This window comes from Taeniopygia guttata, chromosome 34 (assembly GCF_048771995.1).
Source record: "Taeniopygia guttata chromosome 34, bTaeGut7.mat, whole genome shotgun sequence".
Classification (NCBI taxonomy): domain Eukaryota; kingdom Metazoa; phylum Chordata; class Aves; order Passeriformes; family Estrildidae; genus Taeniopygia; species Taeniopygia guttata.
In genome coordinates this window covers 493371-506695 of record NC_133059.1, presented here as the reverse complement: position 1 = coordinate 506695, position 13325 = coordinate 493371, and the positions used below count along the sequence as shown (strand labels likewise).

At 59.1% G+C, this 13325-nt stretch overlaps 1 protein-coding gene across 1 annotated transcript in view; it reads right to left on the bottom strand.

Moving 5' to 3' along the window:
* The window catches only part of LOC121468955 (uncharacterized), a 2238800-nt gene that overhangs the window by 2205895 nt on the left and 19580 nt on the right, over window positions 1-13325 (bottom strand). The window contains 2 exon segments of the mRNA XM_072920965.1: window positions 10453-10887; window positions 12348-12350. Of these exon segments, the coding sequence (XP_072777066.1) occupies window positions 10453-10887; window positions 12348-12350 (438 nt within the window).

Genomic DNA, 13325 nt, shown 5'->3' with positions numbered 1-13325 from the left:
TGAGACAGCCAAAGTTTGGGGGTGATTAAGATAGGAGGAGCCCATTACTGAGTGAGTGTTTGAATAGTTTACATACATGAGGTGCTGCTGGGGTGTCTCACATTCCTGAGGCAGTTTTGGGGCACTCCCCAGCTCTTGGGAAGCTTCCTGAGAGCAGCTCCATGGAGGCCCATGGCCAGGGGTGGTTGCCACGGGCCTGAACTCAGAGCTGTGCCAGAGTCCATTGCCTCGGTGCTGAGAGCAGAGAAATGATGAATGGCCCCAGACATCTCCAGTGTGTGTGTGTGGAGGCCTGTGAGCTTACTGGGGAGAGGGCAAAAGCGATCCCCTGGAGAAATGCACCTTGGGCTCCAGGCATTCCTCACAGCTCAGGGTGAGGACAGAAGTGTTGCCTTTATAAGGGGCAACGTGTGACCTGGTTCAGGTAAGGCAGCACGGCGGCCTGGCCTCCCCAGGCCGCTCGGGCTAATCAACACACGCAGATACCAATATGGCAGACGGTCGAAAAGCGTTTATTATCCTATCTCATGGGTTTAAATAGTCTTGGGGGTTTTTGCTACGTCAGAGGGGGGTTGGGGGGTCTCAGGGGTTAGTAAGGAGTGGAAATTTACCAGGGCAGGTGTGGCTACATGCTTCTGGGGCTTCTGGGGTTAATAGATAACGTGGGGAAGAGAGAAGGGGAGGGGTCTATCTTTCCGTGACATCCCGTGGTCTTCCGTTCGCCTGTCCCTTATCTACCACATCTCCCCCCTCCTTATCACATACAAAATGAGGTAGTCGTAGGTAGAGGCACTGGAGTGAGGTACAAACTTGCAACTTGTTAAGGAAAGGGTGATTTGGTAGATCTGGGTAAATTTTTCAAGGCAGGTGCTGAAGGCTTTAGCTACTGACTGTGTTTGCAGTTTTTTGGTTTACAGCATTTGTTGGTGGCCTATGAACAGAATGTTTGCCCTTTCCAGACAGGCCTGAACAAACGAGACTAGTTTGTTCAGCAGGCATGGTCCTATGGTAATAGCTAAAAGCAGTATTGCCAGTGGACCTACCAGGGCGGAAATTAAAGTGGTGAACCAAGGTGATTGATTGAACCAGGATTCAAACCAGCTCTGCTGGGTCTCCCTGTCTCTCTTTCTCTGAGCCAGTCTGTCTCGGAGCTCTGCCATGGAGTCTTTAACAACTCCCGTATGATCTGCATAAAAGCAGCATTCCTCCTTTAAGGCTGCACACAGTCCTCCCTGCTGCATGAACAAAAGGTCCAGACCTCGCCTATTTTGTAAGACCACTTCTGAAAGCGAAGAGACTGATTTCTCTAAATAGGAGATGGACTTCTCGATCTTCTGCAGGTCCTCGTCGATGGTCATTTGCAGCTGAGAGAGTCCGTGCTGCTGGGTTGCGATGGCTGAGACACCTGTGGCTGTGCCAGCTGCTCCCAGGCCGAGCAGCATTGCGATGGTTAATTTCTTTTTTGTGGAGTCTGTCAGGTTCCTCGAGAAGATGGTATATCTCTTCGTCTGAGTGATACAAGACCCTAGAACAGTCAGGACTTGGACACAGAAATTGATAGAGTTATTAAATTTGGCAAGGAACATATAAGGATTCGCTCTGGATCACTGGCAAACTCACAGCCCAGATGCAGGTGGGATCACCCACTTGTTAGTTTTTTTGTTGGGCTTGACAACTTTAGTGCAGAAGTTGCCTTTCTGCTTTGCTAAGGTTGCATTGCTGGAACATCTGCCCTGCCCTGTGATTTGACTCAGGGTGATTTCTCTGCGGGGAGTGTCCTATCTGCACTGGTGGGGGGTATTGGCTGTGGAGTAACTGAAGGGGGTATTTAAAGCAATGCTTTTGTAGGAAAGGGGGTTTAATATTATAGCAAAACTAATAGGGGTTAGTTAGGTTTGATTTGGTTTCATTTAGGGTTAGTAAGGTAGCTTCTAAACAGGCTGGCTATGTGGAACACGAAGGATGGGGTATTTATTATGGTGACTTTTTTGAGCACCTTGTCACTTGATAGATGTTGCACGACCCACTTAAATAGCTGATGAGGGTAGTGGCCTGGGCCAGCTTGCCCCCCGGCCACAAGCCTCTAACAGCAAAATTGCATGAAGAAAGACACTGTGCATGTTTGGATCTCACCGCCGTGGGACGCTCAGGTTTTGTCTGGTGGCTTGGTGGTCTGTCATCTCCTTCTGGAGCAGGGGTGTATGTGTCACGGGGATGGTTCACCAGCGTGTCCTGCAAATAAGACTCACAGCCTCTCATTAGTTTTGTTTTGAGGGTCAGGTTTGATTGGCAGCAGTGGGTGTGCAGCAGTGGCTCTCATAGTCTCACTACGTGGGGGTCCCGACTGCCACAGAGGCAGCACGTCCCACACACCCCCGGGGGCTCTCTCCCCACTTTCATGGCTAGGGTTACCCAGGGGTCCCGTATCGGTGCGTCTCCTGCTGACTCTGCGGCACAGGCGCTGCTTGCGGTGGGAGGAGGCTGAGTTCGCCCGCGCGCCGCCCCCTCCCCCCCCCCCGTGTGTCCGGGGCTGGGACCCGTATTCTTTGGCGAGATGCTCTTTTCTCCCGCAGCTCCAAGGGGTATTGTGACTGCTTTTCGGTGCAGCTTAGAACTCTATTTGGTTTTGTTTTAAACTGTGCTAGTTCCGTTTCTTTTGTTTTGGAGTCCCGGTTAGCCCCCGCCGGCTCGGAGGAGCCGGCAGAGCGGTCGCCAGGCTCCGCGCCGGAAGTCAAATGCCAGTGTATTTCTGGGGCTCCGCGCCGTTTTGTCCGGCCCCGAGCTCGCTCCTCCCTGCGGGGGAGGGGCCGCTCTCGCCCCCCCTGCTCGCCGCGCCCCCTGCGGGGGGTGGTTTTCCCCTTATATGATGGCAGCGCCTGGCGCGGCCGCTGGTTGGCTCCGCGCTCCGTGCCGCTCTCTGCCCCTTTCTCCCGCGCACGCCCGCCCCTGAAATCGCGCGGCTTCCGAGTTTTCGCGCCGAGACTACTCGCGCCCCACCCCCCTCCACGGCACCCGGCGCCATTTTCAAGGCGGCAGCATGGCCACGCTGCCGGGGATTCTTCCCGAGCTGCGGCTTCTGCGATTCTGGCTTCTCCTGCCGGCTCCCGCCAAAAGCGCTCCGCGCGCGGCTTCGCCTCTGACAACGGATCTCTGATCGGCGGCGGCGGCGGGACAGATCGGGAAGCCGCGGCTTTTCGGGGTTTTTTTGCGGCGGGGGTTTTTTGGGGGTTTTCCGCGGCGGGGGTGTCTCGGGGGGCTTCTGCGGCGGGGCCCGGCGCCGCTCCGCTTGGTGCGCCGGCAGGGAAGCGGCGCGGAGCCGCGGCCGGATCCGGGTCCCGGCGGGAGCGGGGCTGCGCTGCTCGGCATGCGCCGCTCCGGGCTCCGGCGGCAGCGCTCCCCTGTGCCGGGCTGGGCTCAGCTCCGCGGCGGGGCCGGGCTGGGCTCTGATCCGGGGAAGGGGGTGTCGCGCTGTGCCCCCCCGGGTCTCCGTTCCCGGGCGGACCGTCCCCAGGGACGGTCTGCGCTTCTGCCCCCGTCCCGAGCCCGGGTCTAACTAATAAACACGTACGCGCTGCACTCCGCATCTCTTGCTTTTCTATTGCCTTGCGCGGGGTTTTTTCTACCTTGCCCCGTGCCGTAACGCTCTCGCCACTGCCTGAGGATTTCGATTCCCCGGCCAGCGTGGCTGTACACTGTTCCCATATTCCCGGATGCATGGCATCCACTGAGCATTCGGTTGCCTCAGGCTCAAGCAGCCTTGCTATAGCAAGATAAAAGTCCTTGAGCTCAAATTCGATACTCCATTGCTCACAAATCATACTCACGACCCATGCGACGCTGCCTATGACGCTTGCGGGTCCCAGGGACGTCTCCCCTCGCCAAGATATGGTTTGACCGTTCCGGCCGCTGCTCCCGTCCAGGTGTATCCCGTCCGCCGGGGGAATTTTTCCTTTTTTTTTCTCTCTTTTTTCCCGGGTTTCGGCACCAGTATGTTGCCTTTATAAAGGGCAACGAGGGCCCTGGTTCAGGTGAGGCAGCACGGCGGCCTGGCCTCTCCAGGCCGCTCGGGCTATCGATAAAGACGCTGGCACCAATGTGGTGGACGATCGAAAGCGTTTATTATCTCATCTCGTGGGTTTAAAAAGTCTTGGGGGTCTTTGCTACGTCAGAGAGGGGGTTGGGGGGTCTCAGGGGTTAGTCGGGAGTGGAAAGTTACCAGGGCAGGTGTGGCTACATGCTTCTGGGGCTTCAGGGGTTAATAGATAACGTGGGGCAAGGGAGAAGGGGAGGGGTCTATCTTTCCGTCACATCCCGTGATCTTCCGTTCGCCTGTCCCTTACCTACCACAGGCCGAATTGATTCCTTTTTCTGCAATGGCTTTGACAATTGACTGTACATCTTTTGGGTTTATCGGGGTATATACCCTTTGTTGGTTCCCCTCCGGGCCGGTGAGCCTCACCGAGAAGGCTTGTATGGCAGCCGCTGGGGACCATTCAGCACAGGCTATTTTTATTTCTCCCCAGTCGGTAAACTGGGCTGGTTCAAATCGTAGTTGTCTTCCAGTGCGGCTTAGAGCTTTACTTGGTTTTGTTTTAAATCGCGTTGGCTCTGTTTTCTCCGTCTCGGAGTTCCAGCTGGCTCCTGGCAGCTCTTCCGAGCTGGCGGAGCTGCTGCCGGGCTCCGAGTCGGAAGTCAAGTGCCAGCGCACTTCCGGGGCTCGGTGCCTTTTTGTCCGGCTCCAAGCTCGCTCCTCCCCGCAGGGGTGGCGCCGCTCCCGCCCCTTCGGCTTGCCCTGCCTCCTGCAGGGGGAGGTCTCTCCCTTAAATGGTAGCAGCCTCAGGCACAGCTGCCGATTGGCTCTCTGCCCTCTGCTGCTCTCCTCCTCTTTCTCCCGCGCACGCGCGTCCCTGAAACCACGCGGCTCCCAGCTTTTCACGCCGAGACCGCCCGCGCCCCGCCCCTCTCCTTGGCAGCCAGCGCCATTTTAAAGGGGTGAGGTGGCGGCGTGGGTAGGGTCTCTTCCTGAGCCGCGGTTTCTGCGCCTCTGGCTTCCCCTGCCAGCCCTCGCCGAAAGCATTCCGCGCACTGCTGCACCTCCGGCAACGGGTCGCGGACCGGCGGCAGCGGGACGGACGGGGAAGCCGCGGTTTTTTGGGGGGCTTCCGCGGCGGGGATTGGGCTCTGATCCGGGGAAGGAGGTGACGCGCCCGTTCCCCCCGGATCTCTGCTACCGGGCGGATCGTCCTCAGGGACGGTCTGCGCTCCCGCACCCACCCCGAGCCCGGGTCTAACTAATAAACACATAAGCGCCGCGCTCTATGTCTCCTGCTCTTCTATTGCTCTGCGCGGGGCTTTCTCTACTTTGCCCTACGCCTTAAGGCTCTTGCCACTGCCTGAGGATTTCGTGTCCTCGGCCAGCGTGGCTGTGCATTTTTCCCATATTCCCACATGTAAAACATCCACTGGGCGGTCAATAGCCCCAAGCCCAAGCAGCCTTGCTATAGCAAGACAAAAGTCTTTGAGCTTACACTCGTCACCCCATTGCTTATAACTCACACTTACGACCCTGGCGATGGTGTCCATGACGCTCGCGGGTCCTGGGACGTCTCCCTGCGCCAAGATACGGTCTGACCACTCCGGCCGCTGTCCTTGTCCAAGTGTACTCCCGCTACCCGAACGAATTTCTCTTCTCCCGGGTTTCGGCAGCAGATATGTTGCCTTCATGAGAGACAACGGCGACCTGGTTGCAAGGCGACAGCACGGCAGCCCGGCCTGTCCGGGCTACTCGGACTAACGACACACGCTGACACCAATGTGGTGGACGGTCAAAAGCATTTATTACCTTATCTCATGGGTTTAAATAGTCTTGGGGGACTTTGCTACGTCAGAGGGGGGTTGTAGGGTCCCTAGGGTTAGTCGGGAGTGGAAAACTACTGGGTTAGGTGTGGTTACATGCTCTGGGGTTAATAGATAACGTGAAGCGGGGAGAAGGGGGAAGGGTCTTTCTTTCCGTCACATCCCGAGATCTTCCGTTCGCCTGTCCCTATCTACCACACTCCAGGAACACCTGGATACCTCCTGAACACAGCAGGACCCCCCAGGAACACCTGGATCCCCCTAAATAACACCTGGGACTGCACAAAACCACCTGGACCCACCCAAAACCCACCTGGACCCACCCAGGGACAGCTGGACTCGCCCCCCAAACTCACTGGGCCCCCCAGAACTCACTGGGATCCCGCTAAAACTCACCTGGATCCCCCTCTAAATCCACCTGGGACCTCCAAAACCAACCAGGACTCCCCCAAAACCCACTTGGACCCACCCAGGAACATCTGGCACTACCCAAACTCATTTGGACCCCCCAAAAGCCCACCTAGAGCCCCCCAAAATCCCACCTGGCCCCTCCCCCGTGACATCACAGGTGTGGTCCCTCTCCCCCACTCCCCTGGGTTTGAATTTTTGGGTTGATTTGTGTCGATTTTTGGTTTCCATTGATAAAAATCTATCCGGGGGCAGGGCCAAGGCTCATTTGGGGTGGGGCTTCAGGAGGGGGCGGGGCCAGAACCCGGAGCTGGGAACTGGGAGGGGCGGGGCCTGAGGGCCCGGCGCTCGGTGGGCGTGTCCAGCAGCAAAGGGCGGGGCCAAAACCAGGGGCGGGGTCTAAAGAGGGCGTGGTCAGTGTTTGGGGGTTCGTCCTGCCGCTTCCACCCCCCTAAATTCCCCCGGACCCTCTCTCACCGCCCCTCCCCCATCCATGGGACACACCCTGAAACCTCCCCAGGCCCTCCCTCCTCGGCCCCCCTGAGCTGTGTTCACCTGGCAACCCCCAAATCTTTCGGATTTCTCACCTGGGACCCCCTAAAGCTCCCCTGCACCCCTCCAAAATCTTCTCAGGACCCCACAAACCTCACCTGGGACTCCCAAACCTCACCTGGAACCCCCCAAACTCTCACCTGAGATGCCCAAACTTCTCCTAGGACCCCCAGACGTCATCTGGCCAGCTGAGAAACCCCAAATCCTTGGGAATTCTCAGTTGGGACCCCCCAACCTTCACCTGGGACCCCCAAACCTCACCTGGGATACCCCAAACCCTCACCTGGGACCCCCCAAAACTCACCTAGGACCTCCTCAAAATCTCCTCAGGACCCCCCAAAAACGGCCAAAGGTGGGGCAGGGCCGGGGCGATGACGTCAACTCTTCCTCTTCCCCCTCTCCGGCTACGCTGCGTTTCCGCGTGTCCCCAACTGTCCCCGGCCGTGTCCCCTCCCCGGAGTGTCCCCAGCAGCCATGGAGCCCCGTGAGGTGCGACAATCCCAGCGGGGGGGCGGGAGGAGACAGGGGAGACACGGGGGTGGCAGAGGGGACAGAGGGGTGGCAGGGGGCTGGAGGGGACCGAGGGTGGCAGGAGGGGACGGGGGGGAATGTGGGGGATGAGGGGGTGACAAAAGGAACAGAGGGGACAGCAGAGCCCTCCAGCGAGGGGACAAATGGGACCACAGGAGGGCACAGGGGCCACTGTAGGAGGCCACAAGTGCCACCAGGCCCCTGACACCTCTCCTGTACCCTCCCCAGCTGTCCCCCCACCAGCTGCTGGAGGTGATGGTGGCCGTGGTGGCCACACTGGGCGAGCTGGTGGCCACCCTGAGAGAACTGATGGCCACCGTGGCCAGGCCGCACAGGGACGTGCTGCTGGCCGTGTCCCCAGAGTTCCTGCGGGTGGCTGTGGGGACCTTGATCTTTCACCTCCACGACGCCCTGCGCCACTACCGTGTCCCCTCCCTGGGCCACCGCCCTGTCCCCTCCCTGGGCTGGAGCCTGGCTAACCTTGGGGACACCCCAGGGACCACCTGGGCCTGTGTGAGAGCCCTGGCCAGCGCCAGGCGTGTGCTGGACAGGCTCATGGACAGCTGGGCCCGGCTGGCCAAGGCGGCCACCGAGCTCCGCGACGCCTGCAGGGATGCGGCCACCGGGAGGGGACAGCGGCTGGAGCTGTACCTGGGACTGCTGGGGGACTTGGTGGCCGCGTGTGACGAAGCCACCGCCTTCCCCTGGGAGCTGCAGCGCCGGCTCAGGGACATCGAGGCTGCCCTGGAGGGGACAACGGAGGTGTCCCCTGATTTCCGTGCGGCCTTGGTGGCCACAGCGGCCGAGGCTGAGCAGCTGTGGGAGGCCAGTGCCCGCCTGGCCATGTGTCACCTGCTGGGGACACTTGGGGACATCAACACCCTCTTCTTCTGTCCCTCTCCTGGCCACGGTGGCTGTGCAGTGGCCGAGCGGTGCCAAAGAGCCATGGAGGACATCCCGAGGCTGCTGTGCACAGAGCAACATCACCACTGGGCTGTCATCAGGCCGGTGTCACCTCGGCAGAGACTCGGGGACATTCTGAGGGCATTTTGGGAGCACTTGGGGACACTTTGGGAAGGTGTGTGGCAACGCTGGTGGGGGTGGGGGGGTGAACGAGCCTCCCCTCAGTGCCTTGCAGGAGACCCGGCTGTGATTTGGGGGCCGGGGTGTCCCCAGGCAGCCCCCACTGCTGAGCACTGACCCTGCCCCGGGGGGCGCCAGGACCCCCCAAAAACCGCACCCGCACCCCCTTCAGTGCCCCCAAACCCCCCTCGAGCACTGACCCCCCTCACCGGGCACTGGGACGAGTGGAGACCCCCTCTCGGTTTTCTGGGGGTCAAGATGACCCCGAGATTGTGAAAAGTCCTTTTCTCCCAGCCCGCGCGGGCAGAGAAGGAGTCGAAATGCGGAGCTTTGCTTCTCAGGGCCGTTTATTGTCCCTTTTCTCTAACAGCTTTGTCCGCTCTGCTGAGCTCTGTCTAGCAGGTCGGTCTGTGGCAGTCTCCCTGCCCTCAGGGCGCTGTTTGCCTTCTACACTAAAAACTACCTGTACTGTGTTTACAATAACGTGCCAATATCTATCATTTATGTTGGACAGTGTGTCTCTACCTTCAACCAACAGAAAAGTGTCACCATCACAGCAAGACACGGAGGAAAAAAAGAAGGAGAAGAAGGTCAGGACACACCCAGATCCCTCCACCTTGTCCCATTGAACCCCATATTTTAAAATGTTAAAATTCTACTTTTCCACCCTCTGTTAATTCACCTACCGCTCTACTCAAACCCTTGTGCCTTGTAATTCCTCATACAAAGTTGGCAATTTTCTCCAGGGGCTAAAACCAAAGCCACCGGTGTTCTTGACACCATGCCAAGGTCTCCGAGGCCCCTGCCAGGGTCTCGAGCCATCCAGGGCAGCCAGAGGGATGTCCTGGATTCTGACACCCCCCAATTACCAAGCAATGGGAGCCCCCCGGGCACTGCCCCCCCTCACCAAGCACCGGGATAGGGACCGGACCCCCCTCGAACCCTGGGAACCCCACAAGCACCGGGACCCCCCAGGCAGAGCCACCCCCGTGCACCGGGACAGGGACTGGGCCCCCCTTGTGCACCGACCCCGCCGAGCACTGGGCCCGGACCCCCTTTGTGCCCCCCATCCATGACGGAGGTTCCATCCCCTCCGCTTTGACCCCCCCAGAGCCGCGGGACCCCCAGGAACAGTGCAGGGACTGTGGGGAACCCTAAGGGCTGGGGGGCACGGGGGGCTCACCAGCACTAGGGAAGTCGCTCAGGGTTTGGTCCTTCACCCCCTTGTCTCCCAGGACCGCCTGTTATCATCAGCGCCCCCCCCCAATTTACTGGGACCCCCCCCATTCACTGCTTCCCCCCTTCCCTGACTCCCCCAAAGCGCTGGGAACCCCCGAGCTATGAGCCCCCCGCAGTGCGCCAGGACCCCCCACTCACCTTCTACCCCATCCATGGGAACCCCCCCAAATCACAGCAGCACAAGGAGAAGAAGCCTACACCTTCCCCACACCCAGCATGGATCACCAGGACCACGGATCAGCAGGGCTCTGCCCAGCGGGGGTCACTGGGGATCATCCAGCCCGGATCCTCCCATGGGGGATGGAGCTGGAGCAGCGCACCAAGCTCTTCCCTCACTCTCCTCCCTCACTCCAAGCTCTTCCCTCACTCTCTTCCCTCGCTCCAAGCTCTTCCCTCACTCTCTTCCCTCACTCAAAGCTCTTCCCTCACTCTCTTCCTTCACTCCAAGCTCTTCTCTCACTCTCTTCCCTCACTCCAAGCTCTTCCCTCACTCTCTTCCCTCACTCCAAGCTCTTCCCTCACTCGGGGCACTCACAGGGCTTCCCTTAGTGGTGCCTCCGTTGGTGCTGGGTCATGGTTGAGCTCTGTGAGAAGCTCTTCCCACACTTCCCACACTCGTAGGGCCTCTCCCCGGTGTGGATGCGCCGGTGCACGGTGAGGTGGAAGTTGTGCTTGAAGCCCTTCCCGCAGTCGGGGCAGCGGAAGGGCCTCTCCTCTGTATGAATCCGCTCATGTCTGAGGACACTGGAGCTGGTCCGAAACCTCTTCCCACACTGGGGACACTCGTAGGGCCTCTCCCCTGTGTGGATGTGCTGGTGTGTTCTCAGGTCTGAGCTCCGCCCAAAGCTCTTCCCACATTCCAAGCACTCATAGGGCCGTTCCCCAGTGTGGATCACCTGGTGCTGGATCAGGCCAGACATGTCTCTGAAGCCCTTCCCACACTTCCCACACTCGTAGGGCCTCTCCCCAGTGTGGATGCGCCGGTGCTCGGTGAGGCTGGAGCTTTGTTTGAAGCCCTTCCCGCAGTCGGGGCAGCGGAAGGGCCTCTCCTCTGTGTGACTCCGCTCATGTACGCGGAGATCGGAGCTGGTCCGAAACCTCTTCCCACACTTCCCACACTCGTAGGGCCTCTCCCCAGTGTGGATCCTCTGGTGCCGGATCAGGTTGGAGCTCCAGCTGAAACCCTTCCCACATTCCAAGCACTTGTGGGGCTTCTCCCTGCCATGAGACTTCTCCACCAGCTCCGAGCTCCGGCTGGATCTCCGCCCGCCTTCCTGGCTCAGGGGGGCTCTTTCCTCCCCACAGCTCCCTGGGCTGCGTTTGCAGCTCCTCCTCCTGCAGCATCTCCGGGGCTTTTCCTCCTCCTCCATCCAGACACGCCCAGGGAATGAAAAATCCTGGTTTGGGGAAAAAAACAAGAGGAGAGCACTGGAGGTTCCTCCTTGCCCAAGTTCATCTCAGGAAGTCATTGGGAATCTTGTGTCTGTATAAACCTCCAAAACACCAAGATTTAGCCCAAAAATCTCGCAAACTTCAAGACACAGATCAAAAACTCCCCAAACATCACAAGTCAGCAAAAACCTCTTCCAAAACATATTCAGCTGCCACATAAAACCAAAGCACAACATTTAGCCCAAGAAAGCTCAGAAACACCAAGATTCACACCGTGAAAATCCTGGATCCCCCTCCACAGTCACCTGCTGCATGTGGGGGGAGCAGCGCTCCTGGGGCTGGGGGGAGGCTGCAGATACAGGGAGGGGTGGAACCTTCTGCGCTTCCTCTTTCTGCTCCTTCTCCTCCTCCTGTGTCTCTGCTCTTCCTCACACTCCTCTTCCTCCTGCTATTCCTCCTTCCCCTGCACAATCCCACCCTCTCCTGCCACCTGCATCGTTTGACCATTCTGTTCCTCAAGCCTGCTTCTCCTTCCCTTCTCCTCCTGCCCCCAGGCCCAGCACCCACTGCCGGCTCCCTCTTCCCCCCAGACCCACAGCATCCCAGCCGAGGGGCAGGGATGGAGCTGGGGCAGGTCGGGCTGGGGCAGCGCTGGGCTCTCGGCCGCTCCCGCCCGCACTCGGTCCCCACTGCAGCCGCTCCCGCCAGGACAGCGCGGGGGGGCCCGGCCTTGGCGCTGCCCCACTCCCACCTCCCCAAATTCCCCTCGCGGGGGCGATGGGGCCGAGGCGGAGAGTCCTCGGAAGTTGGGGAAGGCTCAGAGGGCCAGGGAGATGTACACAAGGGAGTGACAGGAGAAGGAATTAGTTTCAGAAAATGTTATTAATTGATGACACAGACTGCTGCTCAGCCAAGGCCCTGCTCTATTCATGAACTTCCAGAAGAACAACAAAGACTTAACAGAGCCATGAATATCATTTGCTATATAAAAGCAGGGAGCATATTAAGGGAGTATGTAGTAGCTGGATTGGGAAGTCTGTAGCTCTCAAGTACTTCAGCCAATTGGGAAAGCAGAGGGAGATGTGGCCAGGAGAATTAGGATGAAAAGGAGGCTGTGTCCTCCAACAATTGGGAGATCCCGTGTGGAATGTCCCATGGCCTCTCCCATTTTTAGAAATGAAATTACTTTTGCAGCACTCCTCTGTCTGCTTTGTGGACAGAATCCTCTGGTGATGTCAATTTTTCCGCACACCCTGGGGCAGGGAGTGCAGCTGAAGGTGCCTCACCCACTTTGGGTGATCGGCTCCCTTGGCTGGCGGCGGCACCGGGGATTGATTGGGGACCCGGGAGTGACCAGGAGACAGACGAGTGACACATCAGGGGGGTCTGTGAAGAGTCAGCAGGGAGAGAGCACTGAAAATCTCATCAGTGAGTGCCCTGGGATCTTCGGGGAGTGAACATGGCAGGGCACCCATGGAGGGGAGAAAAGGGAAAGCCAGGGAGGGGTCATGGCCAAAGGGAGGATGATCCCAAAATGTCTCTGAAGGGTCCCTTGGGAGAATGCTGAGGTAGTTTGCACATTCCCCCAGAGGTAATTAAGGACATGGACACCCAGGGGGGCAATAAGGGAAGGGGAGAAGGGATTTGGACAACAGGGGATGGATGGTGTTGGTGCACTGGGAAGGGATTGGGTAAAGGGGAGTGTGCAGCAATATGGTTCAGGCAAGAAGCAGCAGGAGGAATCTATGTGGTAAGAAAAAGAATGATGGAAAAGAGGAGGAAGAGAAAAATACTCAGGATTGGGATGTTTTTCAGCAGGGTCTTATCCTGACAATTTGCCAGCTGATACTTTGAATTCTCAGTTTCCAGGAGAGGAAAAGCAGGAGGTCAGGATGTCAGGGGTTTCTCTGTGGTGGGCAGCGGCAGCAGCGGGCGCAGAGGTGCGGGACCGGGAGCACGGGCTGGGGGCCTGTGGGGAGCTGCGGGGCCGGGCCGGGGCTGTGGGGCAGCCGGGGCTCAGCGCCGGGCGCTGCCTGAGCCCACCAGCCCCGGGCAGGGCCGGCAGTGGCCCCCGGCCCCCAGGAGGCTGCGGGACGCCCCGGCCGCTGCCCGGCCCCGGGGAGCTGCCGGCCCTGCCCGCCGGGGGGGCCGCCTTTGGACACTGCGGCAGGACAGGCACCGGCTCTGCCACACGGGCTGTGCAGGGGACCCTGAGCACAAGGAGCAAAACAAAGGAACCTCTGGAAATGCAGATTTTCATGGTT